At 53.2% G+C, this 27,507-nt stretch overlaps 1 protein-coding gene across 2 annotated transcripts; it reads left to right on the top strand.

The window, feature by feature from the left end:
* The first annotated feature begins 1,810 nt into the window (after positions 1-1,810).
* Positions 1,811-27,507, top strand: FCHO1 (FCH and mu domain containing endocytic adaptor 1). Of its 2 annotated transcripts, none has more exons than XM_074337921.2 (26): positions 1,811-1,851; positions 11,529-11,620; positions 12,643-12,717; positions 13,861-14,002; positions 15,107-15,259; positions 15,514-15,618; positions 16,692-16,790; positions 16,869-16,965; positions 17,997-18,041; positions 18,154-18,232; positions 18,963-18,987; positions 19,099-19,156; positions 19,624-19,802; positions 19,887-19,911; positions 20,279-20,330; positions 20,906-20,997; positions 21,397-21,678; positions 23,167-23,279; positions 23,387-23,480; positions 23,616-23,724; positions 24,439-24,594; positions 24,898-25,030; positions 25,380-25,579; positions 26,212-26,267; positions 26,645-26,809; positions 27,217-27,507. In XM_074337921.2, exons 3-26 carry the CDS (start codon positions 12,674-12,676, stop codon positions 27,237-27,239), a joined length of 2,526 nt encoding a protein of 841 aa, XP_074194022.1. In that variant the 5' UTR covers positions 1,811-1,851; positions 11,529-11,620; positions 12,643-12,673; the 3' UTR covers positions 27,240-27,507. The 2 variants fall into 2 exon arrangements, with proteins under 2 accessions (XP_074194022.1, XP_088648516.1); XM_088792390.1 differs by lacking the exon at positions 1,811-1,851 and adding an exon at positions 7,379-7,457.

Here is a 27,507-nt window from a genome sequence, read left to right as displayed (position 1 = left end):
ATAAAATAAATGTCCATGAGTCCATACTGATATGAATAATTGAATAAAGGAGGGATAATTGATGTATTTCCCAGGCAGGGGAATCCCAGACAATGTATGCAGATGCTCTGCCCTGGAGGAAGAGAAGTGGGCCTCCTCGCCTGAGGTGTGAGCTGTCAGTAGTGACTTCCTTCCTAGAGGACAGCCAGGAAAGCGGGAAGAGAAGCTTCATAGTGCAGCCGCCTGACACACACCATCTCAGCGGGTGATCAAGGTCAACCTCAGTGTAAGTCATGTCGATGGCATGTGCCCTGGTCACAGTGTGATGAAAAGGGCACTTCACGTGTGGGGTTCTCCTCCCCAAACCCGTCACCCCAGTCCAACCATGAGAGAAACACCACACAAATTCCAGTTGTGGCAATCATATTATAATACGTGTATCAAATCAATATGTTGTACATCTTAAATTTGCACAATGTTGTATGTCAAATATATTTCAATATATATATATATATTTTTTTTTAATCCCAATCGCGGGCCATCCTACAAAACAACTGACCAGTTTTCCTCAAAACTATCAAGGTCATCAAAACGAAGAAAGTCTGAGAAACTGTCTCAGACTGTTTCAGAGAAGCCTAAGGAGCCATGGTAAGTAAATATTACATGGGATCCTAGGGCAGAAAAAGGACACTAGGGAAAACTGAGGAAATTTGAATAAACTATATGGACTTTAGTTAATAATAATGTCTCAATATTAGTTCAGTAATTGTGGCAAATGTACCATATTAATGTAAGATGTTAGTAACAAGGGACACTGGGTGTGAGATACACAGGAACCCGCCATACCATCTTCACAATAAGTCTGTAAATCAAAAGCTGCTCTAAAATAAAAAAGTTTATTTAAAAAAAAAAAAGTTGCCATGAAGAACAGGGATTGTCTGAGGCAGGGGTGGAGGCAACAATAGGCCCAAGTAGGAAGCAGAGGCAGCCTCCAGGCTGGACAACACTGGGCCTAGACCCAGGGTCCCTGCGGCGTACAGGAAAATGGACAAATTGGGGTGTTTCAGAGACACAGGACCAATGTGGATGATGAACGGGATAGACTCTCAGGGAATCCCAGGCCCCTGGGGAGGCTGTGGAGGAGCAGGCGTCAGGGCAGGCAGATCAGCTCCAGTATTAAACTGGAGGGTTGAATGGGGTACTGGCAGACGCTGTTTAAATAAATCTCCTTTTATGAGGACCCAGGTGAGAGGGGCAGGAACCTTCAGATTTGTGACATGACAGCATCCTTGGGGATGGTTTTCCCCACCCCTGGGGCTAGATTCTGGAACTGCTCTCATAAGACCGATGACTTGCTGTGTGGTCCCCGAGGAAATTCTCGACTTCTCTGAGCCTCAGTTTCCCCATCTGTAAAATGAGGATCAGTAATGTCCCGCTCACAGGCTTGTGGAGCATCAAGCCCTGCTCTCAGTGCGGCACACGACGGGTACTCAATAAACTGATCCTCCTTTCCCCTTCCCACCGGATCTCAGGTGGATGGAGCGCCGCCTGTCTCTTTAAATTATGCAAATAACCTGCAGGTGGTGGAAGGAGGGTACGATAAAAAGGAGCCTCTCCTCCGGGTTAGCCAGTCAGCGCGCTGGGTTGGCAGAGTTTGCCGCCTACAGAGCCCTATGGCTGGCTGCGCCGACTCAGAGACCGCCCCTGCCTCGCATTGCCTTCTTGTCGTTGGGGACTCTCTCGGCCACGCCCAGGGGGCGGAGCCATCTAGCAGCCGCGCCGCAGCCGCGGAGGGAGGGGCGGGGCGGGCTCGGGTGTCAGCGACCGAGCTGCAGGTGGCGGCGGGCGTGGGGCTTCGTCTGAGCTCGGAAGGTGAGTGCTGTCCGCCGACTCCCCCAATCCCCTGGCCAGCGCAGTCTCCCGTGAGCACCGCTCACCGCAGTCCTGGTGGCCACGAGGGGCAAAGGCGCAGCGGAGCTTGGGGGATGGCGAACGCGAGGTGGGGGGCTGCGCGGTGGGCGGTCCGGCCTCTCCCTGGTAATAATCAGGGGTCCGCGGAGGGAGGTAGGGACCCCTCTCCTAGTTGATGGTCTCCTGGCTTAGAACCGGAGCGTACAGTGTGGCGGCTATGACGCGAGACCCCTCCCCAAATCCCTTTATTCTAAGCCTGGATCTGGGTCTAGTTTCGGGGGCTGCAAAGATGGGGGCGCCGCTAACCCTCCAGCCTGAGATCTAGGACAGCTGAATTGGAGACCACCTCCAATTTCCCTCTTCCCAGCTCTGATCTGCAGAACCACCCCCCAACACACACACACCCGGCAGAACCGAGATGAGGAACCCCCTTCCCTTTTTCTCCCCTGTGAACCCTGATCCAGTCCTGGCAGAAGAGCTGGAGTCCCCTGGGCTCCTCCTCTAGACTGTCTTATGCCAGCCTCCTTACCACAAGGATAGGATAGTAGGGCCTTTCACTGGCATTCTCTTCAAGAACCCCAAGGTTGGAATTCTGGGGAGGGGGTCAGTGTAGTGTCCCTTGCCTGGCTGGAATTGCCAGACCAGGTCTGGAAGGGCCTGGATTAGATTTGGGGGTGGTCCCTGCCTCAGTGGGGGTTGGGCAGTGAGCGTCTGTTCCTGGGGATTAAAATAAATCGAGGTAAATTAGGATCCTGCCAGAGGCTGACTCCAGTGGAGGGCGGAGGAGGGTTGGTGAGGTGGGCGGCCCCTCCATCTACCTCCATCTCGGAAGTCATCTGCCCCATCTGTCCCAATCGCAGTGGGTACAAGGAGGTGGCTCTAGATGGACCTGCCTCACTGGTGACCTTGGGCAGGTGACAGCACCTCACTGAGCCTTGGTATTCTCCCTTGAAAATGGGGTTGGGGACTTCGGAGCCTGTATTCTACAGATTCTGAAACCCACCCACCCCACCTTTTGCCAGATCGTGACCTCACCCTTTTGCTTAAGATGTCAACCGTTTGGGGGGTGAGAGAGCAACGGAGGGTTTGGAGAACCGCCTCCCAAACTTTGCTTGCCTCCGAGCCTCAGTTTACAGCACTGCAAAATGGGTTGATGGTTATACTCTGGCATTGCTGCAAGGGCTGTTCTGCCAGACAGTAAATTATATCACCGGCTGCAGTAATTGGAATGGGGGCTCCACCATCCTGGTCTCACCGGTGGGATCACCCAGGGCACACCCTGACCCACATACTATCACCCACGCCAGAGGCAAATCAGTGCCTGGGCGGGGTCTTGGGCAGGAGGAGGTGGGCGGTACCAGGCCAGCCTCTCCTCTCTCCCTTGAAGTTCCGTCTTTGTAGTGGGCACAGGGGTGAGCTCTGAGCTGGAAGTCCAATGCCCCCAAGTTCAAATACGGTTCTCTTGTGCGTGGCTTTGTCCCTCTGCCTCTTGGTGTGTTTCTCTGTGAAATGGACTGAATCCCTCTTGGAAGATCAAAGGAGACTGTGGGAGGATGGGAGTGCTGTAAGTACAGGTGTGATCATTATAATACTAATTACAATATTACTGATCATAAATGGGGTCACAACTGACCAGGAGTGGAAAGGAGAGAGGGGAATCTGCAAGGGTGTCACCTGTTGTGTCTCTAGCCCAGCAGTCAGGTACACAGTCGATGCTCAGTAGGTGTTTGCCAAATGAAATGATGAAGAGGGGGGTACTATTGGGGAGAACTGAAAAATTCCTGAGTGTGAGGTCACATGCCCACTCAGTGGCTCAGTCACTATGCAGCATGGAGCCTATGCCTCAGTTTCCCCATTTGAAATGATGTCCAAGATGAGATACCATCGCTCAGTGTCATTGTGAGAATCAAGCCAGAGTATATAAATGGCCACAACTCTAGTAGCTGAACCTGGAGGGGAGGAAGCACGTGACAGCTGGTCATTGAAACAGCTTGGCCAAGAAGCTGGCCACTGGAAAGAAGAGAAAACCCCCAAACTGTCCCTACTGTGTGCAAACTGGAGACCAGGGGGAGCAAAATATCAGATTCTGTTTCATAGGACCCAGGAGGCCCAGAGTGGTTGGGGTGGCCCAAGGTCAGCCAGCAAGAGGCCAGGAGCTAAAGCCTTGCTTTCTTGGCTGACTGGGTTCCTGGCCTGATGTTTTATCTGCTCCTGGGTCTGCTCTCATACTCCACCTGGCGCAGGGTCCCGGGTTTAGGGAATTAGGGCTGGGAAGGCAGGGTTCATCTCCAGATGGTGCCAGGGCTCAGGTCAGACACCCCCAGGGAGGACTCTGTTCCCTGCTTCCAGCAGCCAGAGAATAGAGGTCCTGGTCAGCTGACAACCTGCAGTGTGACCTTGGTCAAGTCTCTATCCATCTTGGGCTTTGCACTGGCACTACAGAGGCCGGGAGGCCTGGGTTCCAGCAGGTCTGACTTCTCCGTCAGATGTAGTGACTCAGGCACAATACTTTTAAGGGTCCATGAAGATGTTTTAACTTCTTTTAAACTCAGAAGGAGAAAAAATGAACTTTGGAATCAAAGAAAGCATTTTGATGTATAATATTCATATATTTGTTTTTATGCCAAAGCAGTTGTAAAATATAGCTTAAATTATTTTATTAATGGAGCAAGGGGAAGGCAAACGTGCCTGGGGGCCCATGAAAATCCTAATGCAGCCCTGTTTGAGTCTCAGTGTGGCCATTCATTAGCTGTGCAACCTTGGATGTGTGGACTCCCCTCTCTGAGCCTCGGTTCCCCCATCTATGAGGCAGACATCATTGGCCCACCTTGGGATGGTGAGATGTGGAATGCTTAGTCCCAGATTGGCACTCAATTTGTGTTTTCGGTTACTACACAATTGTCATGATTATGATTTGTTGGGTAATAATAGCCCCAGGCTGGGGGTTGCAGGTCCGGGGCTCAGTTTACCCATCCATGGCCTGTGTGGTTCCAGAGATGTCCCAAGGGTACTGCTCTGGGGAGCGGAGGGGAGGTGGCAGTTGGGCGTTGGGCGGGGCGGGTGAGCTTCCTGTCCCCTACGCCCACAGGCCTCCGCTTGGTGCTGGCGGAAGTGGCAGGGGCTGCGTGGCTATCTCTGGTGCCTGCCATGTTTGACTGGGTTCCAGCCCCACTTGTTTCCCTGTCCGGTGAGTTCAAGCCCTGCCAGGAGGCCTCCATTGCCCCTCTTAACTCCCCTCAGGAACAGAAGGTAGGCCCCCCTGTCGTCTCGGTTTCAGAAATAGCAGGTGTCACTTCCTGGGCTGGGCTAGAGCCTGCAGGGGGGGGGTGTCTGTCCCGCAATGTAGCTTTGAGTGGTAGGGCCAGTTGCGGAGCAGTAGAGTGGACATGGAAACCCAGAGCCCCCTATGGTGGTTCCGAACCGGAGTCTTTTGGCAGACAAGCGAGAGACAAAAATCGTAGTGATCTGGGGACAGTGAGTGAACTCTCTACGCCTCAATTTCCTCATCTCTAAAGTTGGGATTGTGCCCCATGATGTGGTTGTGAAAGTTGAATGAACTGGGCCCTGTGACGAGCCGAGCATAGCACCGCATACATACTGCCGCTCAGTGTATGTGAGGCTGGGAGGCAATCTAATTGGAGTGGTAAAAAACAGTAGCGAGATTCTTATTTTCTGGGGAACTCGGGCCCGGTGCCTCCTAGGATCCTGTAGAGCAGCTCTGTCTAGCAGAACTCTCTATCTGTGCTGTCCCATATGGTGGCCGACATCTCTGTGTGGCTACTAAGCCCTGGAAGCAAGGCTGACAAACTAAGGAGCTTTTAATGTTACTTCATTTAAAATTAAGTTGCTGCATGAGGCTCGTGGTTCCTGTGTCGTTAGTGTAGCTTGTAGGGATTTAGCCATGTTCAGGGGCTAGACCATGGCCAGAAACTAAGAAATGAGACGGAAATGTAAGGCTTTTCCTTCTTAGGATGTCAGCCTAGCATGCCCCTGCCAGACTAGGTTTCCTCAGGGGCTGCACTGGTGACTGAAGTTTCTCAGGGGCCCCAGCATCATCCAGCATAGGGTGGTGGTTGGGAATGTTGAATCCAATAATTTTTTGTCTAATGAACTCCTATTCATGCTTTAAAACCCCAACTCCCATGTCCCCTCCTTCAGTCCAGGCTCCCTCCGTCCTTGTTGCTCCATTTGGCCCAGCCCCGACCCTACAGGAACAGTTCTATTCCCCTAGACTGGGGGCTCCTCAGGGACCAAGCCCAGGGCTGAATCATCTCATAGACCCTCGCCATGTGGGTACATGGTGGGTGCTGGGTGAAGTCAAGGGACTAGGGGCTAGATGATAATGGATCAAGTTAAACTTACTTTCAAGATTAGGTAAACTGAGGCTCAGCCAGGGGCAGCCTTGTCCAAAGTCCTTGCTCAGTTGTTTCCTGGTAAGGCCCAGGGAGCTTTCCCATCCTGTGGTCACCAGCGCCGTCCCTGTTGCCACTGTCCCTCCTGGGCTCCCAGCTGCTGCTGAGCTGCCTGCGGAGTCATGAATTATGAATGAGGTCTGTGAGCTCCAGTGACAAGCTCAGACTTGAGGACATGCCAAGGACACCAAGTGTCCCTCTGTTGCTGGGTGGCTTGGCCCACCCCCTCTGCAGGGAGTCCTGGGGTCCCTTAGCAAGATTCCTTCTAGGCATTCTCTCTTGTTTTACAGATGGGGAAACTGAGGCACAGAGCTGGACAGTGATTCAGACACCAGGTGAACACTGGCTTCCAGGGGGCAGGGTTGGGACTCCTGGGGGCACCAGTGCCACCTGGGTCACCATGGTGAGGGGTGAGCTCTCCATCCCGGGAGTGTGCATGAGACAGGAATTGTTGTAGAGGGATTCAGGAGATGCCAAGGGACCCTTGGGGACATTTCAAGGACCCCAACACCCATCCCAGTCCCAGTGTCCACCTCTTACCAGATCCTTTTCCCACAGGAGCTGTCCACTGTGGAACTGAGTGTTCAGGCCTGTACTCAGCTGGCCCAGGGTGCAAATTCACTGTCCATTCCAATCTGTATGACCTTGGCAAGTGGGTTCCCCTTAGGGAGAACTGTTTTCCCATATGTAAAATGGCCCAGAACTTTTTTGCCCATGCTAGGGTTCATCTAGTAGCACCCCACACACATAGCAAACTCCTATTTGTGCTTAAGAACCCTAATTCATTTGCCTCTTCCTCTAATCTAGGCTCCCCCAGCCCCTATCCCTCCATCTAATCCAGCTCTGACCCCATAGGAGTGGGGGCATCTGTATCCAGCTTTGTTCTCCTAGACTGGGGGATATTTGGGGAGCAGACCCGAGACTGAATCATCTCAGGAACGTTGGCATACTCCCAGCCTTGGGGCTTTTGGTTCCTCCTCTGTTCTCTCTCTCCCTTCTCTACAGGGAGGACAGTTGGAATTTCCCTTCCTCAGCCCAAGACATTTGTGACTTTGCAGCTCAAACTTGCCTCTCTCTTCAGACAGGCACTAGACAGGAGCCTGCAGGGGTCTCCACAGAGTCATAAGAATGTCATATTTTGGGGAACATTTTTGGGTAAGTAAGGCTCCTGGAAGGGCTGTGGGGGCTTTTATGGAGGTGGGGGGACCTGGTGGCTTGTGGGCAGAGTCTTGGGCAGATGGAGAGTCTGCAGGGGATAGAAACGAAAATGGGAAGAGTCAGGCTGGGTTTGAATATACATCCCCAGAGCTCACAGGCCCAGTGACCTTGGGAGAGTCACAGCTTGAACAATAGTGAGACAGAAGCTCATAGTAGGACTCTCTTACTTAAGGTTGTCCAGTGAGAAAGTGCAGGATCGGGGCTCAAACACAGGGCCAGACTGAACTTCCAGTATCCAGGGTCATTCCAGCCAGGGGATTTCCATATTTTTCCCATCCTGGAGAGTTGGGGGGTTTTCATGGCTTGACCCCTAAAGGACCCCTCACCAGTCTACCCTCTGGGCTGAGGACCACATGCTGTGACCCAAGGGGGCCCGAGTGAAATGGACTTGTTTTCATTCATTCACACCCTCCCATCTGGCCACGAACACCCTATACCCAGTCAACTCTGGGGGATGCTGGGCCTCCCAGAGAGACTCTATCCTTGCTCTAACCCCAAGGAGTCGCCAATCTGGGGGACGCAGAACCAGCCAGACACCTCCATCCCTGCAGTACCTTAGGGGCACCTAGAGGAGGAGCCAGGACACACAACCGAGTTTGTTATGGGCTTTGAAGGCTGAGATTTTCCAGAATGTCAGTAAGGCATTCCAGGCACAGGGAACAGCCTGGACAAAAGCTCAGAGGTGTGATACTGGGTGGCTAGTGGGGGGCACAGGACTCCTCCTGCAGGGCCAGGCTAATGGGGAGAGACACAGAGGATGTGTGAACAGGACAGTCGAGGAAGGACCAGGGCAGAAAGCCCCTTCCCCAGTTGCAGGCCCTGAACTTGCCAGAGGAAGCTTGTTGCTAGGCAACTGGTTGCCCCTGGCAACAAGCCCTGCTCCCTCCTTTTCTGCCTCCCCAGCTGGGGCTCCTTTTACTGGCACTTGCTTTCTTAAAGGGGCCACACCCCCTTGCCACATAAGGGGTGGTAGGGTGGCACTCACCTCCACCCCTTCCCAAGGGTAAGAGTCCCTGGAATTTGCCTCTGAATGGCTGTGTGATCCCAGTGAGGGGCTGTCTCTACTGAGCCCCTGTTGGCACCTCTGTGTAAGGGGGTTGACTGAGGATCAGTTGTGTTGCCCACGTGCTGGAACCCTGACAGCGGCACCTACATTTATTTAAAATTTCTTTTTAATTTCATGAGGCATGCAAGCTCGCTGCAGAAATTTCAGATCAACAAAGAGAAAATAGAAGCCACCCCCCCACCTCCCCGCACCCAAAGATAGTCCAGTGCAAATGGATTAGAACTTCGAGTTTGGGATTTGAATGGGCTCTGCTGGGAGCCCTTGGGCAGGTGACTTTACATCTCGAAGCCTCAGTTTCCCCATCTGGGAAAAAAGGATGACATTCCTGCCTCCCTGGGACTCAGGGAATGTCCCTGGAATGTCTGTTTCTTTTCATCAATGTTTCATTTAATCTATTGTTTGTTTTGGTGACTCTGCTGGGTGACACGAACCCTGGCTGGCCTGAAGGAGGCTCCAGTCAGAAGAGATCAAGCCAGACAGGGATGCCCCAGGCCCTGTTGGGCCAAGGCAGGGCTAAAGGCATAGAGGACACTGGGGAACCATGGGGGCAGTGTGAGCAGGAGAGGGACATGATCAAGCGGTGTCAGAAAGATCCCTCTGGGGCTAGTGTGGGAGCAACACTGGAGTACAGAAGTTCTCAGGGGAGACAGAGGCTCGAGACAGCCCTTCGTAGGACCCTCGGTTGCCAGCTCAGCCTGAGGGAGGCAGACACTGCTGGGGGCTTTGCCAGGTCTGGGAAACGGGCCAACAATTGGCTCCAAGTCAGCCCCAGATGCTGGCCTGGGCGGCGGTGCCTGGTGCGGCCTCACTCAAGGATCCCCTGGGCGGGGCAGGCGGGGGCTGCTGGGGCTGTTTGCTGAGCCCTCACCACAGGCCCTGTGTCCAGCACTGTACCAGCCTCAAGGCACCAAGACCCTGGGCAGGTGGGAGCTGTCATTGTCCCCATCTGTCAGATGAGGAAACTGAGGCCCAGAGAGGTGAAATCACCAACCCAAAATGACCCAATCCATAAAAGAAGGATTTGACTCCTCAACATTGAAAGTAAAATTGTAGACCTGGGAAGAGATTCCTGGGGAGCTAGAGGGATCAACAGTGAATGTTCAGGGAAGTGGAGGTCTGAAGAAGGTCTGAGAAGGTTCTGGAAGGAGGTGGGCCTGGCAATGATCCTTGAGAGGTGGAAAGATTTGGATAGGTGGAAAGAGATGCAGGCTGGTGAGCTGGGTGGCAAAATGGTGTAAAGGCGGGAAGGCACAGCATGTCATCTTGCCGCTTGCCATTTTGCTGGCGAAGCTAAGAGGAAACTGGTAGATGAGGTTGGAAAGGCAATTCCAGGCTAACGGCGTTGGACTTCAGGAACTGGTGGGCAATAGGGAGCCATCACAATTGTAGAATGAGGAGTGACTATTGGGAGATATGGGCTGTCCTGGGTCTACCCCAGTCTTGGCCTCAGTTTCTCCATTTGTGCAGCAAGAGAAATCATCTGGTAATGACTGCTGGCTTTAGCCTTCAAGCTTCCAGGTAACTGGGAGGGTGAACCCCACAAATTGGAGGAGAATGGAGGAAATCATTATGGAGAGCCTACAAAGGGCTGCCAAAGGGGTCGCATCAGTGATTTGTATTGGTAGTGAAATAACCAATCCCTCTTTTTTCAGTCCAAATTACAAGGCCCCATTTGGTGCTAAAATGTCTCCAGTTCCCTTGGACCCCAGCTGATCTCCCCGTTAACGAACAGCTCAGTGTATGATATGCCCTAACATGCGACATAGTCTGGCGTCTTTAAAACAGCTGTCGCTTATTTTTTCCTGTTCCTTTCATTATGGTGTGGGGTCCTGATTTTCCACTTAGAATAGAGGTAAAAGTTGCCCTTTTAGATAAATGTATTTGGAAAAGAAACATGAACAAACTTAAAGCAAAACGTTAACTGATGCCACAAATTAGCAAAAACTAGAGTTGCCTTTGGGGCTGTAAGGGACCCTGATCGTCTTGGTGTTTATTTGTCCCCCATATTAGAGGTAGATGACTCCCTGACCTTAACAAGGAGCCACTAAAGATTCAGAGAGGGTCAGTGACTTGCCCTGGCCTCTCCCACTCTGGTGACCCCAGAAACTGGGAGGAAAGAGGTTTTGTGCAATACACCATCAGGCACTGGGGTGGAAGCTCTGTTCCCACCAGTACTGGGTAACAGCAGAATAACTCATTTGTTCATTTACTCAACAAACTCAAATGCCCTTTCTGTGCTCCACCCTCTATTGGACATGGCCGTCCTGAGAGAGGTGTCAGTCATGGACCTTGCTCTGGGGGACTCAGAGAGGGAGTTTCCATGTTGAAAAAAACCAGAAAACTGACCACAGTGACTTACCCAACAATGGTCATATTGATTCACAAAATTGAAACGTGGGGTGATGTGGCTTTCAGGGTTGGTTTGATCCAGCAACTCGATTGAACACACTTGTTATTCGAACTCTCTCAGGTTCAAACTCTCTTCTTTCCAAAGTTCATGGTTTCCACTTGGCTTCCAATATCTTCTGTGTCCATTTAATTCCTCATTTATGGAAAGACGAAGACAGAGAAAAACAGGGGAAGAGACTGATGGAGGCAGAGACACAGAGAGAAAGCGAGAGAGACCGAGACACAAAGACAGAAAGAGACCTAGAGGGGCAACCAGTACAGCAGAATGTCTTTCCCTCAACTGGAGGACAAAAATCCCAGGCTTCTCTCTGATTAGGCCAACTTAAGGCCCATGAACCAATCCTTGTGACCGGGGAAATGCAACAGGCTGATTGGCTCAGGCCTGAACCAATCCTTACAGCAAGGGGGATAGACTTCTGCTGGTTGGGTCCTCACGTCAATGCCCCTGTTGCTAGGCAACCTTGATGTTTTTGTTTTTGTTTTTGTTTTGTTTTTGCATCCCCTTTCTCAGTGTCCACCTCCATTCTCTGCAGGGTGAGAAGAACCAGGGCTTTGAGGTTCTGTACCACAGCGTGAAGCAGGGGCCTATCTCCACCAAGGAGCTGGTGGACTTCATCCGGGAGAGGTGAGGTTCCCACATCCCACCCACCCACCATATGGCCACGCCCCACAGCCCATTTACCACACCCACTGTGGCCCCGCCCATCCACCTCACAGCCATACCACGCCCTGCGTAATCAGGTCCAGACACCTGTGGGCTCCAAGAACCCAACCTGGTAGAAGACACTGGAAACCAGCAGTTCTCAACACTTTTAGCCCCATGACCAATTGTTGACATTCCCCAGGTTTTTAATGCCTTCTCCTAAAGAGACGATATGACCTACTTACAAGAGGAATTTTGAAAACTCAATCTCGTGCCCTAAGTATGATAAAAGAAAACACATGTGTGATGAAATAATCTACATTTCAGCCTGTAAATGAAATGTAGTGTCCCAGAAAACATAATAAACTCAAACTGCGAGGCATCCTTCTGCTGCAACCCAGCCGCTCATTAGCTGAATGCTTATTAAATCGGGCAGTCAAAAGAATTATAATCAGATTTTTCTTTTTGTGGCTGTCAAGTGGAACTGCCTGAGCCATACAGGACAGGGGCCACTCTTTATTTTGTGGGTGTTTGGCCCCTGAAATCATCCACTCTTGCCTGCAGTACCCCATGGGTGCCTCTATCAAAAAATACTCCCATGGGTAATTAGTTTTAAAGGGCATCCCACACAACTTTGAGGTTCTGTTAGTCTGGATGAAAATATGAATGAATATTAGGTAGGCATTTAGCAGTGCCTGTCCAGAGGGAAAAAAGAAATATGAGTTTGTCTCCTACAATTAAATAAGACAAACCGTAGAAAGCATCTATAGTATGTGCTCAAAACTTTTTTCACCTGCTGCTGCTACTCCTGCTACTATTAGTAAAATGTAGTACTTAAGGATAAAAGCCTCTCCCTTGAATTTACCAAATGCCTCCCTCCGTACTGTCCTCACTGAGAGCCACTGCTCAGATGTTTGAGATGGGGAAATTGAGGCCCAGGGGGGCAGGGCCTCTCCCATGGGTGCCCAGAATTTTCCCCATTTTTTCTGCATCCTACTACCCAGGGCCACTATTGAAGAGACCTACTCGAAGGCGATGGCGAAACTTTCCAAGCTGGCGAGCAATGGGACTCCCATAGGGTGAGTGGGCTATGGGTGGGGTAGGGGTCCCCAAGGTTGTGAGGCCCTGGGATCATTGGGAGCCTGTCCTTGGGTGGATATGTAGGATAGGAAATCATCCCCCCACTTATGGGGCTTATTGGACAGAGGAAGGTAACTCATTAATTCACTCACTAGCTCATTCATTCATTCATTCAAGAAATATTTACTGAGCACCTACTATGTGCCAGGTACTGTTCCAGGCACTGGGGATCCAGCCATTATCAAGACAGATAAAACCCTCACTCACCTTCATGCTGTGTTCTTGCTGTGCACATCTGGGATGTATGACAAGACAGATGTTAACCACAAACTTGAACAAAGGCCTCTCCCGAGGTGAAAAGTGATAGGAAGGGAATTAAATAGGCGCGTAAGAGGTCGGGCACTTCCTCTGGGTTGGGCCCAGTTTCTATGAGCTAAGACCTTAATAATGAGGAATTGGCCATGGGAATGTCTAGGAGACAGAGACCCAGGCAGACAGCTCTGCCAGTGCAAAGGCCCTGAGGCAGCCATGCACTATGCATGTTCAAGGAAGAGAAAAGAGTCAGTCTGACATGGCTGCGGGGCTTGGGCCAAGTTGAGATGAAATGGGGGGGTTGGGCACAGGGGCCCAGCACAAAGGTTTCTTTTAAACAAGGATGTGATGTGGTCCCGTTGGCCTTTGCAAATTTCCCTGTGGCTGCTGTAGGGCAAAAGTTCTATCAGGGGCAGAAATGAAGGTAGCAGGGAGGGAAGGCAGTGGGGAGGCCAGAAAAGGATTCTGCTGAGGTGGGAAGGCCCCACCAACTTGGTTTGGACAGGTTGGGTCTTAGCTGCCTTTGGGTATCAGGTGGGGCCTGGAATCTAGAGTGAGAAATCTGGGGTCTCAGGGTCTGGATTTAAATTCCAGCTCTGATGTTCATTTGCAGAGGAGGCTTGCATGAGTTACAGAACGCCCTATGCCTCAGTTCCCTGTCACAGGCCTGCCTTGTACGGTTGCAGTGGGGATTAAATGAATTATTATGTGTTGATGCTTAGCAGGGCCCAGCACACAGTAGGTGCCTGAGCAAATGTCAACCATGTTGATTGAGGGGACCTTGGGGGGTTGGGCTGCTGGATCCTGGGTGTGACCCTGCCTGTCTCCAGGACCTTCGCTCCACTCTGGGAGGTCTTCCGTGTCTCTTCGGACAAGCTGGCACTCTGCCACCTGGAGCTGACGCGGAAGCTGCAGGATCTCATCAAGGACATGCTCCGTTACAGTGAGGAGCAGCTCAAGATGCACAAGAAGGTGTGTAACCAGTGGGCACTGCCTGATGGGGTGGGCTGGGGATGCCAGCGGCTGGAAGGAACCCAGACCTTCTGGGGCCTTTGAACCTCCAGCCCCTGGTGTGTACCTGTGAGAATTCTGGTCATTCCGCAATATCAAACCTAGAACCCCACTGACCAGGGAATTGTCAGACATTTCAGACTCTCAAAATCCTAGACCAGTGGTCTGCAAACTGTGGCCTGCGGACCAGAACCAGCCCACCACCTGTGTTTGTATAGACGGCGAGCTAAGAATGTTTTTTCATTTTCAAATGGTGGGGACAAAACATCAAAAGAATATTTTGTGACATGTGAAAATGATATGACACTCAGATTTCAGTGCCAGTAAATAAAGTTTTATCGGCACACAGCCATGTCCACTCGTGTCATGGCTGTTTTTTAGTCTATGACAAGCGAACCCATTTACTGTCTGTCCCTTTACAGAAAACGTTTGCCAATCCCTGATCTTGAGCGTTAGAAGCTACAGATCTTATTATTTGACATTTCTAGACTCTTTCAAACCTCGACTCTTGCAAAGGAAAGTTCAAGCCTTAGACTCTCAGAATCCCAAAGTATTTGCAGCTTGTAATTCTAGAGTTATAGGTGCTTGGCACATAGGTGGTTGGCCCCAGAATCTGCAGTTTTTAACCCCTATTACAAAAAGGGGAGTTGGTCCTAGTACTTAATACTGTATCCTTACAAATGGTTAAGATGGTAAATTTTATGTGTATTTAACCACATTTTTTTTTTTAAATTGGGGGAACAAGGAAAATTTCTATGGGCTGATGTGGAACAATTTTGGGAATGGATTATGAAGTGGAAAAATCTGTGAGTTAAACAGTACAGACTGCTACAATGTCATAATTTAAAAAATGGGCTAGAACAAGGACATTATCCACGTGCTGTTTATTTCTGGAGACATAGGATAATGGCGGGGACTTCTAGGCCAGGGATCAGGGTGTGGAAGGTAAAGTTCTGTATTGGACCTGGAATCCCACAGTATTTGGAAAGCTGGGATCTGCTCAGGTCCTGCCCCCCAGCAGGGGCTTCACGTGGTACCCACACACCCCTTTCCCTGCCATCGCAGTGTAAAGAGGAAGCAGTGAGCACCCTGGACGCCGTGCAGGCCCTCGCAGGTGTCAGCCAGCTCCTGCCCAAGTCCCGTGAGAACTACCTGCACCGGTGCATGGACCAAGAGCGGCTGCGCAGGGAGAGCACCAGCCAGAAAGAGATGGACAAGGTGAGCCCATGACTGCACGTTTCCAGTCGGCATCAGCCCACGCAGGTGGTCCAAGGACTTTGCTGCGGAGCAATGGGGCTGCCTGATGGAGAGTGAAACATCACAGAGGGATAGTCATTGAACCTGAATATGGTCATCACATCCCGGGCACCCCAAGGAGTCTACCAGCTGGGTGATGGGGCAGGGGGTGGGGAGTAAGGGCGAAGCACCCCGAGTGTTCCCTTCCAACCTGGTCCCCTCCCTATGTCTCCTAGGCAGAGACCAAGACCAAGAAGGCGGCGGAGAGCCTGCGGCGCTCAGTGGAGAAGTACAACTCTGCCCGTGCTGACTTCGAGCAAAAGATGCTGGACTCGGCTCTAGTAAGAACCGGGAGTCATACCTTGGAGACCTACACATCCCTTGGCCTGGGATACTATGGGCCTCAGAATTCCAGAACCTCCCACACCCTCAACTCCCAGGAGTCTCAGAATCATAGGCGTAAAGCCATTAAATTCTGGAGCCCGTTAGCTACTGTTACTGTGGATGTTATTATTATTTGAAAAGCAAAAATCATTTTTGTGGCTCAGTTTCCCCATCTGTAAAATGGAGACAAAAAAATGGGGACAGTAATACTACCTGCTTCATAGAGTTGTTGTGAAGATTAAATGAGTCACTATATGTAAAGTTTTCAGACTAGTACCAGGTGCATAAAAATCGTTCTATGAGGTACGTTATTATTTCTATTATTATTGATGAGGTTTTTGAACAAGATAGGGCAGGATTTAGAAGCTAAGACTCTTGTGACACTTCATGGTGGCTGAAAGGCCTAGGTTCTGGTCCAGCCTCCATTACTCACCAGCTATGTAACCTTTTTATAAGACACTGCACCTCTCTGGGTCTCTGTCTTCCCAGATGTATGAAAAGCAGATTGGAATCTCAAGATTAGGAATCCTATTATATTTATTTATTTATTCATTCATTCATTCATTTTGGCAAGTAATAGAGAGTTACAAATGATAGAAACCTTCATTCGAATTGAAAGGAAGATTTATAGGCTCAGGGAACTGAAAAGGTTGGGGGGGGGGTCTCCAGGTATGGCTGGATCCAGGTGCTCAAATGGTGTTGACAAGAAGTTGTGCCTCCTTTTCAAGTCTGTTTTCCTCTCTGGGGCTTCACTCCCAAGCAGACAAGCCCGCATGCACGCGTGCACACATGCATGTGCAGCAAAGTAGCCACAAGCAGCCTCCACATGCATTCTGTCAATCCATTGACTCAGTGTAGGAAAGTGTCTCTTTTCCTAGAGTTCCAGCTGAAGTCCCAGGGCAAACTTACTGGCTCTTTCCCAAACCAATCACTGAGGCCGAGGAGTTGGAACATTCTGATTGGTCGAGCTGTCACATGGTCACTCCTTATAGCCTCCACCTTCCCATTTGCCTCTTCCCTCCTGCCTCAGCGCTTCCAAGCCATGGAGGAGACCCATTTGCGGCACATGAAGGCGCTGCTGGGCTCCTATGCCCACTCAGTGGAGGACACCCATGTGCAGATTGGGCAGGTGAGTGGGGCCGGGGATGGGGAGTGAGGGTGGGGGCCCTGGTTTTGCCCAGTTACACACTCCACTCACCTGGCACAGGTTCATGAGGAGTTTAAGCAAAACATAGAGAACATCAGCGTGGAGATGCTGCTGAGGAAATTTGCAGAGAGCAAGGGCACGGGCCGGGAGAAGCCTGGTGAGTTGGGGTGTCTGTTGGGGTCAAGCTATAAGGCCACAGCTGCATGGAAAGAGCAGGACTCAAGAGACAGGAGACTTCTTTGGGCCTCAGTTTCCTCATCAGAAAAATGGGCTGATGATAAATCTAATTCCACAGCCCACAAAGGAAGAGGATTTGATGCCCAAGCTGTCAGGCTTAGCTGTTCAGATTTTACCCCAAGGACCCAAGGGAGCCATTGAGGGTTGTTGAACCAAAAAAAAAAAAAAAAAAAAAAAATGAAACTACCCAGATGTAGGGTCAGGGAAATGTTGAGAGCAAAAGTTTTGGGGTCAGACCTAGATTTGAATCTTTTCTTCATTGCTTGCTGTGTGACCTTGGATGTGTGTCTTGAATTCTCTGAGCCTCAGTTTCCCCATCTGGAAAGTGGGGATGATACTAATCCCCACCTGATGGTGTTGTGAATATTCAGTAATTTGATGCAGGTAAAGGGCAAAGTATGTGCCTGGCACACAGGAGGCATTCAGTAAATGCTGGTACACAGTCGGTGTCCCCAAGTCTAGTCATCCACTAGGGTTGGTTCTTTCTCCCTCCTGTCTCTATAGCTCACTTCTGGCTCAGGCCACCTCTCCTTATGTGGGCCCCACTCTGGCCCATCACTGCCCCTAGATCAGTCATGACCTGCTTCTGCTCACATAGCCTCCATGGCTTCCCATTGCCCTTAGGAGAGAGTCCCAGCTCCTCATCCTGGCGCTTGAGACCCAGCCCACTGCACAGACTTGTGGTCCATCCCCTGACCCACACAGGTTCTACCCAGAAATACTGGAAGTAGAAGTAAGTCAGGCATCACACCCACAGTCGACCCCAAGGTGGGAGTAGAACCTTTGGCATATCCCACTCATGATCATCTCTGTGGCTGGTTCAGCATCTTGGCTCATGCCCTGGACCCTGTGAGCTCAGATCCAGGTGCTATTGTATGGCCAGGGGTGTACTGCTACCCTTCCCAAGTCCAGGCTCCCATCCACTGAGTTTCTCAATCTCTTCTGTCTCAGGGCCTTTGGACTTTGAGGCGTATAGCACAGCTGCCCTGCAGGAAGGCAAGTACGTCTGGGCCTGGATGCCCAGGTTGGACCATGGGGAAAAGGGAGGCAGAGCTGAATGGGAAGGGGGTACCCCCTGGGCTCAGCTGTGCCCTTGATCTGTCTTTAGCAATGAAACGCTTGCGGGGTGCCAAGGCCTTTCGCCTCCCAGGACTGAGCCGGCGGGAGCGGGAGCCACCTGCAGCTGTGTGAGGAAGCACCCCTGCCCAGCCCTGACCCAGGCTAGCTTGGGATCCCTCCCCCTGCCCAGGCAGTCCCAGAAGTTCCCTGCTTAGGGTAGCCCAGAAGTATTCTTGTTCCAGGCTAGACCAGGAGTACCTCTGTCTCAGGTTAGATCAATATTACCACTGCTTAAGTTAGTCCAGAATTCTTCCTTTTGCCAAGGCTAGACCAGGGGTTGTCTGCCCCAGACTCTCCCAGGACTACCCCTGACCGGACTGGCCCAGGATTCCTCCCTTTGACAAGACTAGCCCTGCTATTTCTCCACCTAATCTATCCCAGAAATTCTTACTTTGCCAAGACGAACCTGGGAGTCTCCCTGCCCAAACTAGTACTCAATTCTTCCCAATGCCCATGGTTTCCTGGGCTAGCCCAGGCTTACCCTTGCCAACCCAGGGTTCTTCTCTTTGTCCGAGCTAGCCCCTACGTTCCCCGCCATCTCAAGCCAGCCCTTTTGACGAGCTCCAGGGTTCCTCCCCTTCCATGCTGTTTGAGAACACCACCTGCCTGGCTAACTCCAGATTCACTGCCCCCCACCGCCGCCCCAGGCAAGCCCCAAGATCCCACCATCTGAAGGGCTAGCTCAGGACAGTATCACAGCCCAGGTTTCCTCCCCAAGTTGCCATATACAATGTTGGGGGCCGGTGCAGGGCAGATGCGTTGGGGGGAGCTGACACCAATATCTTTTTCCATCTGCAGAGATTCTTTGGAGCCTGATTTAGGGGTGAGTGCCATTGAGATCGTTTTTAGGTCTGAGGACCAGGAATGGGGGGCTGGGCAGGGTGAGTGGGGAAGTTCAGTAGGGAAGAACCTGACTCACCACTTGTCCCCCCAGGCATGTCCAGAGGTGGATGAAGAAGGTTTCACTGTCCGACCTGATGTGACCCAGAACAATATCCTCTTGGCGCCCCCTGGGGCAATTGTTGGCACAAGTGATCCCTCCCACCATTAACAACCCTCTCTGTGTACACTCTCGGGGGAGACTCTAGTGTGGACAACGCAAATCCAAATGCAGACACCTGCCCTGTGGGGTCAGAGATGGGCAAGAGGAAGAGAGGAGGGGCTGGGTTACCATAGATGGGGAGCCAAGAGGGCTTCCTGAAGGAGAGGGCACCAGAGTTGGGGCTTAGCAGCTGAATAGGAGTTCACTAGTTAGGGCAGGGCATGCTTATGCAAAGGCTTGAATGGGGGCAGGGGGTGGGGAGGAATATGGTGTCAGGGCCAAAGATGGCAAGTGATGAAAGAGAGAATTCTTCCGGGCCTCAAAGGGTTTGAGCAGGAAAGGATGTGGTCCGATTTGAGGGCTAACGAGAGGGAGGCCCTGCATTGGAATCTGCTTGGCCCCTTGACTGCAGTGCACGCACTGCCGAGCCTTCCCACTTCTCGTCCAGTGACTCCGACTTTGATGATGAGGAGCCCCGCAAGTTCTATGTGCATATCAAGCCTGCCCCAGCCCGGGCTCCAGCCTGCAGCCCCGAGGCAGCCGTTGCACAGCTCAGGGCCACGGCTGGCAGCCTCATTCTCCCTCCTGGCCCAGGGGTGAGGCATGGAAGAGGTGTTCCGGGTGGGGCTGGTGGGGCTGGCTGGAGGCACTCAACCTGATGCCACCCCCTTTGTCCACAGGGCACCATGAAACGCCATTCTTCACGTGAGTTGCCTGTTCAGGGGTCTTCGCTTTGGGGAATAGAACATGGAGGGGAGGCAGGGACTGGAGTGTGGATATGGTTCAAATCCCAGCTCTGCTGTGTGACTTGGGACAGGCTGCTTATCCACTCTGACACTCAGTCTCCTATAAAATGGGGTCATTATGAGAATTAAATGAGAGCCAAAAAGGATAGCTGGGAAAGAAGCCAAAACCTGGAGACAGCTTGGCTCAGGTTCAAATCCCTCTCTGCCTGATTTGGTTACTGTGGGCAGCTGGCTGGAAAGCCCTGGGCCTTAGTCTCCTGGTCTGTGGAGTGGGGAGCACTACACGTGGGGCAACAGGAAGGCTCAGGGAGGTCCATCTCTCGTAGGGGATACTGCTGGGAAACCGCAGAGGCCTCGATCGGCCCCGAGGGCTAGCAGGTGAGTTCCACAGGGCTGGGACATCGGGCTATCATGAATGGGCAGGTGAGGGCCATCCCCGTTACCTCTCTTCTCTTTTCTGGCTGCCTCCCCGTATCTCTGTCTTCCCTTGTCTCATCAGGGTAGGGAGTTGAAGCTGTGCTGTTTTTGAGAGACCACTTAATGATTCATTTGGTGAACATTTATTGAGTGCCTGCTGTGTACTCATGCCATTCTGGGCTCTGGGGTTATATGACTAATACAGGGTCCCCTTCTCAGAGACACATTCTAGTGGCTTAGATTTTAAGACTAACAAGTAAGTTAGAACATATTCAGCACTTCTAAATGTTATAGAGAAACTAAAGCAGGTGATATGATAGAAGATAAGAGTGGGTGACTTCAGTCAGGCCAGTGGTGGAGGGCCTCTGGGATGGGGAGGGGATGACTTTGAGCTGAGCCCTGAAGAGAAGCAGGAGGTGGCCACAGTGAGCACTGGGGGAAAGAAGGCCAGACCAAGAGCAGCATGTGCAAAGGCCCTGAAGCTGGAGGAGGCATGGAAACAATAGAACAACACCTCTTTTCCATTTGGTCCCCAGCTGTGCAGATAAATTGCAATCAGATGAACAGGTTTCCAAGAACCTCTTTGGGCCGCCCCTAGAGTCCACCTTTGACCACGAAGATTTTACAGGTAATGGGGGGTAAGGGTTTCAGGGGCTATGGGCCTGGCCAGTGGGAAGGTGGGTGGGGCCATTGCAAGGATGATGGTGGGCTGGGCTGGTGGGAGGATGTGGGAGGGTCCTTTGTGGGTCAAAGGGAAGATCAATGGGTCTAGACCACTGTGAGGGTGGTCGTGGTCACAGTGCTCGTGGGCAGATTCGGAGAGAAGAAGGGGCCTTGTGGGAGTGGGGGATAGCAGTGGGTGGGGCACCAATGGAGATAAGTGGAAGTGACTAGAGGGGTGAGGGGGTTGGGCACAAGCTTTGAATGGGGGCAGGCCTTTCCTCAACATGGGCGTGGCCTGTAGGAAGATGGAAGGGACTCTGTGTGGGTGAAGTCTGGAGCTGACCACCCCCTTTCCCCCCCGCAGGCTCCAGTAGTCTTGGCTTCACATCCAGCCCTTCACCTTTCTCCTCCTCCTCGCCCGAAAATGTGGAGGACTCTGGCTTGGACTCACCATCCCATGCTGCACCTGGTCCCTCCCCGGATTCCTGGGTCCCCCGCCCAGGAACCCCGCAAAGCCCACCTAGCTGTAGGGCACAGCCGCTGGAATTAAGGGGGACACGGCCCCAGCAGCCATCGGACTCAGATGCACCACAGCCCCTCGCACCATCTCCAGGCCCCTGGGGGCTGGAGGCTGTGACGGGAGGAGGTGAGTCCAGCGGCACCCCCCAATCTGAGTGATCGGAGTCCTGGGGGGAGGATCGCACACTTACTGTGGTCAGCACCCGATATGGGTGCTGAGGATACAGCTGGGACTGAGGTGGGCAGGAAACCCCACCCTTGCGGCGACAATAGTGAGATGGATATGTAACAAGGCGGGAGGTGGCCGATGCCTGGCGAGGGCTCACAAGAGTGGAGCCTCCCTAAGGAGGGACATGTGAGATGAGATTTGATGGAGCTGAGGATGAAGCCGCATGGATGTGGGAGGAAGGGCGTTCCCAGCCGAAGGCACTGCCCATGCAAAGGTCCTAGGGTGGGAGTGGGTTAGGCTCCTTGAGAAACAGTGGGAACATTAGTGTGGCTGAAACAGTGATGACAGAGATAAGGGAGAGGAGGGGAAGATGTCAACAGGGAGATGGGACCAAGCAGGGGGAGGCTGCTCAGGGACTGGAGAGAAGAGAGGGTCCAGGGCTAAGGTGGGGCAAAGCTAGAAGGTGAAGGGAGAAGAAGAGCAGGCAGGAGTGGGCGCTGGCGGGACTGTGAGAAGAGGAGTCCCCCTTGCATCAGAGGAACTGTGGGCTGTGACCACAGGAGGTCCCCAGCAGTGGTGACAGAAGTGCTTGGCACTGTCCATGGTTAGAGAAAGACCCTGGTTGGAGTTGCTTCAAGGGAGGGCCCAAGGGAATGAGTGTAGACCCTAGTGGGGTTGTCTGAGCTTCACTGTAGAACAGGGATTCTCAACTAGGCCAGTTCTGCCTCCCAGGGGACACTTGGCAATGTCACCACTGATATTTGAGTGTCACCACTAGGGAGAGGGGTGCTACTAGTGTCGGGTGGGTTGAGGCAAGGGATGCTGTTCAACACTCTACAGTGCAAAGGACAGTGCCCCCCAGAGAAGGATCCAGCCCCAGTGTCAGCAATGCTGGTGAGACCCTGGGGTAGACAGGAGCACAGCCTGGCGGGTAGGGGGGCGGGGGGGTCGGTGAGCAAGTGTTTGTAGATGGAGCAGAGTAAGTGTTTGTAGAGGGGAGGCAGGTGAGCGAGGGGAACCTGGTCTTACATCGTGATTAGTTAACTTCAAAGGGTGGGACTCAGCTAGGGGCCAGAGTAGGAGGCTATCCACGTACTCTTAGAGAGGATGAAGGTCATGGAATTGATGAATGTTAGATAAAAACACTCTGCCGAATCCCCCCTGTAGCATACCTGCCTCCTGAACTTCCAGTCCTTGCTGGCATCCCCCCAGTGATGGGGAGCTCACCCCTTATTGAGCCACCCGTCTGGTGTCTGGGAGGCACAGGGTTGTGGATGGCATCTACAGTCCTATTTGGCATCTTCTCTGCATCTTCAGGACTTCAGATCATTAGGGGCTCTGCCCACAATAAGCCCAACTCCCAATTTTTGACTGAGTTCCTCCCCTGGGGTGAGCCGCGAGGTCCAGGGCAGCATCTCAGCCGTGTCTTTCTCACACACTCCCCAGACCTGACGCCCGTACCTGCCGACCTTACAGCCAGGGAGGGCCTGGCAGCCCCACCCCGGAGACCCCGCTCCAGGAAGGTGTCCTGCCCCCTCACTCGCAGCAACGGGGACCTGGTAGGGTGAGGGCGTGGCAGGAGCTGGGCTGGGGCTCGCCTCTGGGGTCAACATCAGGATATTGCTCCTCAGGTGTTTATAGCCCAGCCTATCTCCTTCCCTTCCAGTCTCGTTCCCTCAGCCCCTCCCCACTGGGCTCTTCGGCGCCCAGCACCATCCCAGAACGTTCCAGCTTCTCATCTCAGACAGGGCACAGTACAGGTGGGTTTCACCTTTTCTGGTCTGGGCTGGGGGCTAAGTAATATAATGGAGGCCCTGGTGGCAAAGGTGGGTTCTGGAGTCTGGGACCTGTGCTCACTGTCTGTCTGCCCCCCCATTCTCTCCCCACCACCCCAGGAGTCTCCCGGGGCCCAAGCCCTGTGGTCCTGGGCTCCCAGGATGCCCTGCCTGTGGCTATCGCCTTCACCGAGTATGTCCATGCCTACTTTCGTGGCCACAGCCATAGGTACGTTGTGATGGGGGACAGTGCAGATAGTGACAGGCCAGCAGGGCTCTCTGGGGGCTGTGCATCTGGGTTTTAGCAGGGACAGCCTTTAGCCGTGTTTCATGATCCGCTTTACCATGGAAGGGCCTTGACTACTGAGCTGAGCAGCCAGGCCCCTGTCGTAAGGGCAGTGGGAGCCACAGAGAGTGTTTGAGCAGGGCTAGGCATTGTTGTAGCCACAGCTTAGAGGAACTTCTCTGAGGCTGCTGTAAGCATCAACCTGAAGGGAGGAAGACCAGAGGCCATGCCCGTGGAGGGGGCAGGTGAGGAGTGAATTGAGAAACCAGGGATAATCTGGGGGCGGTGCCCAGCAGAAAAGACCTTCAAATCAAACCACAAAGGGAAAGAGAGTATGAGACCTAAAACCCAACCTGAGGATGGTCACAAAAATGAATGTTTCGCTGTGAGCTTCCTGGTAGCCTAGGGGAAAAGAGAACTAGGGAAGGGGATATGCCTGCCTCCTCCAGCCTAGTGTGGATTCCTTCCGGTGCCTGCATTGCTGTTTAGGCAGGGACATAGGGGAGGAGGTTGGGGGTAAGGATGCTGGTGTAGTCAGGGCCTTGATGCTTATGAGGGGCCTAGGGAGCCATAGGCTGCAGTGGAGCCAGGAGAGAGAAGGATGAGGTGCTGGGCAGAGCCCTGGGCCAAAGCCCCGTCCCCTCACCTCTCATCCAGCTGCCTGGCTCGAGTAACTGGGGAGCTGACCATGACCTTCCCAGCCGGCATCGTGCGAGTGTTCGGCGGGACCCCACCCCCACCCGTGCTCAGCTTCCGCCTTGTGCACACAGCCCCTATTGAGCACTTCCAGCCCAATGCTGACCTGCTGTTCAGGTACTGTTGGGAAGAGGGGGGGTCGGGGTGGGGCCCCAGAGGCTGGTGGGAGCCAGGAGCTCCCCAGCTCTGAATTCCTCTTCTGCCGCCCAGAATTTGCTGTGTGGCCCTGGGCAAGTCCCTCCCCCACTCTGGACCTTATTTTCCTGCCTTCCTTTGCTTCCCCACCCCCCACCCCCTTGCCATGCTTTACTGGGCCCAAGGTGAGCCAGGAAATCTGCATCTTTAGGAAGCCCTTGGGATAGTGGGGGCCCTGAGAAGCCTTCTCTCGAGGGTGAGGGTGATTTTTCCGGGTGTCTGTAGTGACCCCTCCCAGAGCGATCCTGAGACCAAAGACTTCTGGCTCAACATGGTGGCCCTGACTGAGGCCCTGCAGCGCCAGGCAGAGCAGAATCCAGCTGCCTCCTACTACAATGTATTGTTGCTGCGGTACCAGGTGAGCCAGGTGGGTGGGCTGAGCAGAGGGGCCAGGGAAAGGAAGATGGGGGTGCTGGGTGGACAGGGAATACATAGTGGTTGGGTAGGCGGTCTACAGTGTGGAGAGCACCATTATGCAAATTAGAAGAGCCCCTGCACCGGCACCTGTCCAGAGACTGTTAGCACGAGCCCCTCTCCTGCCCTCTGCTGGAAATGTGGTGTAATGCACACTCCTGTCTACGAGGTCTCCAGGAAACGGCCCCTTGGGGTGGTGTGTGCAGTGCAGACTCCGGCTGGTTGATATTGCGCAGTGTGACAGGACAGGACAGCCCAACCTATGTCCTCTCTCCTGTTCTCACTCCCTCTAGTTCTCCCGCCCGGGTTCCCAGTCCGTGCCTCTACAGCTGAGCGCTCACTGGCAGTGCGGGGCGACCCTCACTCAGGTCTCGGTGGAGTACAGCTACCGGCCAGGTGCCACAGCTGTGCCCACGCCACTCACCAATGTCCAGATCCTGCTGCCTGTGGGGGAGCCTGTGACCAACATCCGCCTGCAGCCGGCCGCCACCTGGTGAGGGCATACAGGAGGCCAGGGGGGATTCAGCAGTGCCCCTGAATCTCCCAGACCTCCCCTTGATGCAGCAACTAAAGGGTCTGCCCTGGGCTGGACCAGTCACTATGAGCTCACACTGTTACAGCTGAGGGTGTTGTTATTAACAATCGTAACATCTGACAGTGTGAGCTTCCTCCGTGTCAGGAGTGTTCCAGGGACTCTGCACACTGACTGGCTTAAGGCTCTTAACATCTCACCCAGATGTGGACTGCCATTGTCCCCATTTCCGAAGGGGAAACTCAGGCATAGGGATGCTAAATGGCTTTTCCAAGGTTACACCAAGATTTGAATTCAGCCCCCTGCTTGTGGCCCCACACCCTGTCACCGCACAATATTGCTTTAGATGTACACGAAGAGTAGAATGTGCCATGAAGAAGCCAGACTTATAGGACCAAATGCCTCATCTAAAAATGCTGCAAGGCTGTGGGGCCCTTAGCGGGGGGGGGGGGGGGGGCGTGGAGGAGGGGAACTGAGGCGAGGGACAGGATCTGGCTTGCTCGGGTCATGTGCCTGAGAGGCTACTGAGTTGAGATCCTAGATTCTCAATGTGCTTTCTGGGGTAGACCTGACCAAACTTCTCTTGATGCCAGGAACCTGGAGGAAAAGCGGCTCCTATGGAAGCTTCCAGATGTGTCCGAGGCAGGGGGTGAGTTATGGTTGTGCATGAGGGCTCGGAGGTCTCAGGTGGAAGGGCTTATCTAAACTGGGGAGAATGGGGGATGAATCACGGATGTGTTGGGGTTGGGGAAGTATGCTCACGGAGACAGACTTAGAAGCGCTTTGACAAAGCTAGGGGAGGGGCACAGCAGGTGTAAAGGCCCTGAGGCAGGACTCCTTTGCAAACCACACATGGCACTGTGGGGCCAAAGGAGAAGGGTGGGGGTGGGGCGGGGCACCAGAGAAGGTCAGAGGGGCAGACAGAGGCCACAGATCAAAGTACTTGGGTACAGGGCCAGGGAAGAGCCCAGTTCACAGCAGGACAAGGGCCATAGATGTGACACAGCTGACCTCATGTCTCCCCAGGCTCTGGCCACCTGTCTGCCAGCTGGGAGCCATGCTCAGGACCCAGCACGCCCAGCCCTGTGGCTGCTCAGTTCACCAGTGAGGGGGCCACTCTGTCTGGCGTGGACCTGGAGCTGGTGGGCAGTGGTTACCGCATGTCACTGGTAAAGAGAAGGTTTGCCACAGGTATGCCTCCCCTCGGGAGCCAAGCCCTAGCTCCTGCTTCTGCAGGGGTGCAGGGGTTGGGGGAAGCATTTGGGGTGTTTGAGAAGGATAAGTGGGTGTTGGGGTATAGAGACTCAGGATGGGGGTCACAGGCAGGGAGGGATGGGCAGCGCCCCCGTGGGAGGGGTCAAGAAGGGGAATTCATGTGTCTGGGCTATCCCCTGGAGGGCGGGTATCCTTGTAAGGATCCAAGGTGGGGAGCCAGAAGCTGCATTGCCATGGCACCCTCACTCCCACCCCGCTCTCCTGCGCCCACAAGGGGCTGCAGGGGCCCATGGGGCCACAAGTGAAGGGGTGTTTTGAGGAGGATTGGGGGTCCCAGAATAGGGACACGGGCCCTCCTCCCCCTCACTGCCCCACCCCCACAGGGATGTACCTGGTGAGCTGCTGAGCCTGGGAGGCTGACCAGCCCACCAGCCACAGCTCCTGGTGCACTGACTCCTGGTGCTCGCCAACTGCTCCCTGCTTGCCTGCCTGCCGGACCCTGGGGTCCCCACCTGGCCTCCCCTGAGGCCCCAACTCCGTGGAAAGGAGCCCCACGCCCAACCTGGATGAGTCTGAGATTCACTCCTGCCCATGCCAACTCCCACACAGGTCCTTAGACTTTTAATGTTCTTTGAATAAACACTTTATTTTCTAATAAAATAATGTTTTCCTGC

Source organism: Rhinolophus sinicus, chromosome 15 (genome assembly GCF_057876585.1).
Source record: "Rhinolophus sinicus isolate RSI-liver-muscle chromosome 15, RSI-T2T, whole genome shotgun sequence".
NCBI lineage: Eukaryota > Metazoa > Chordata > Mammalia > Chiroptera > Rhinolophidae > Rhinolophus > Rhinolophus sinicus.
Note: the sequence above shows the minus strand (reverse complement) of the source record. Positions and strands in the feature narration are given on the sequence as shown.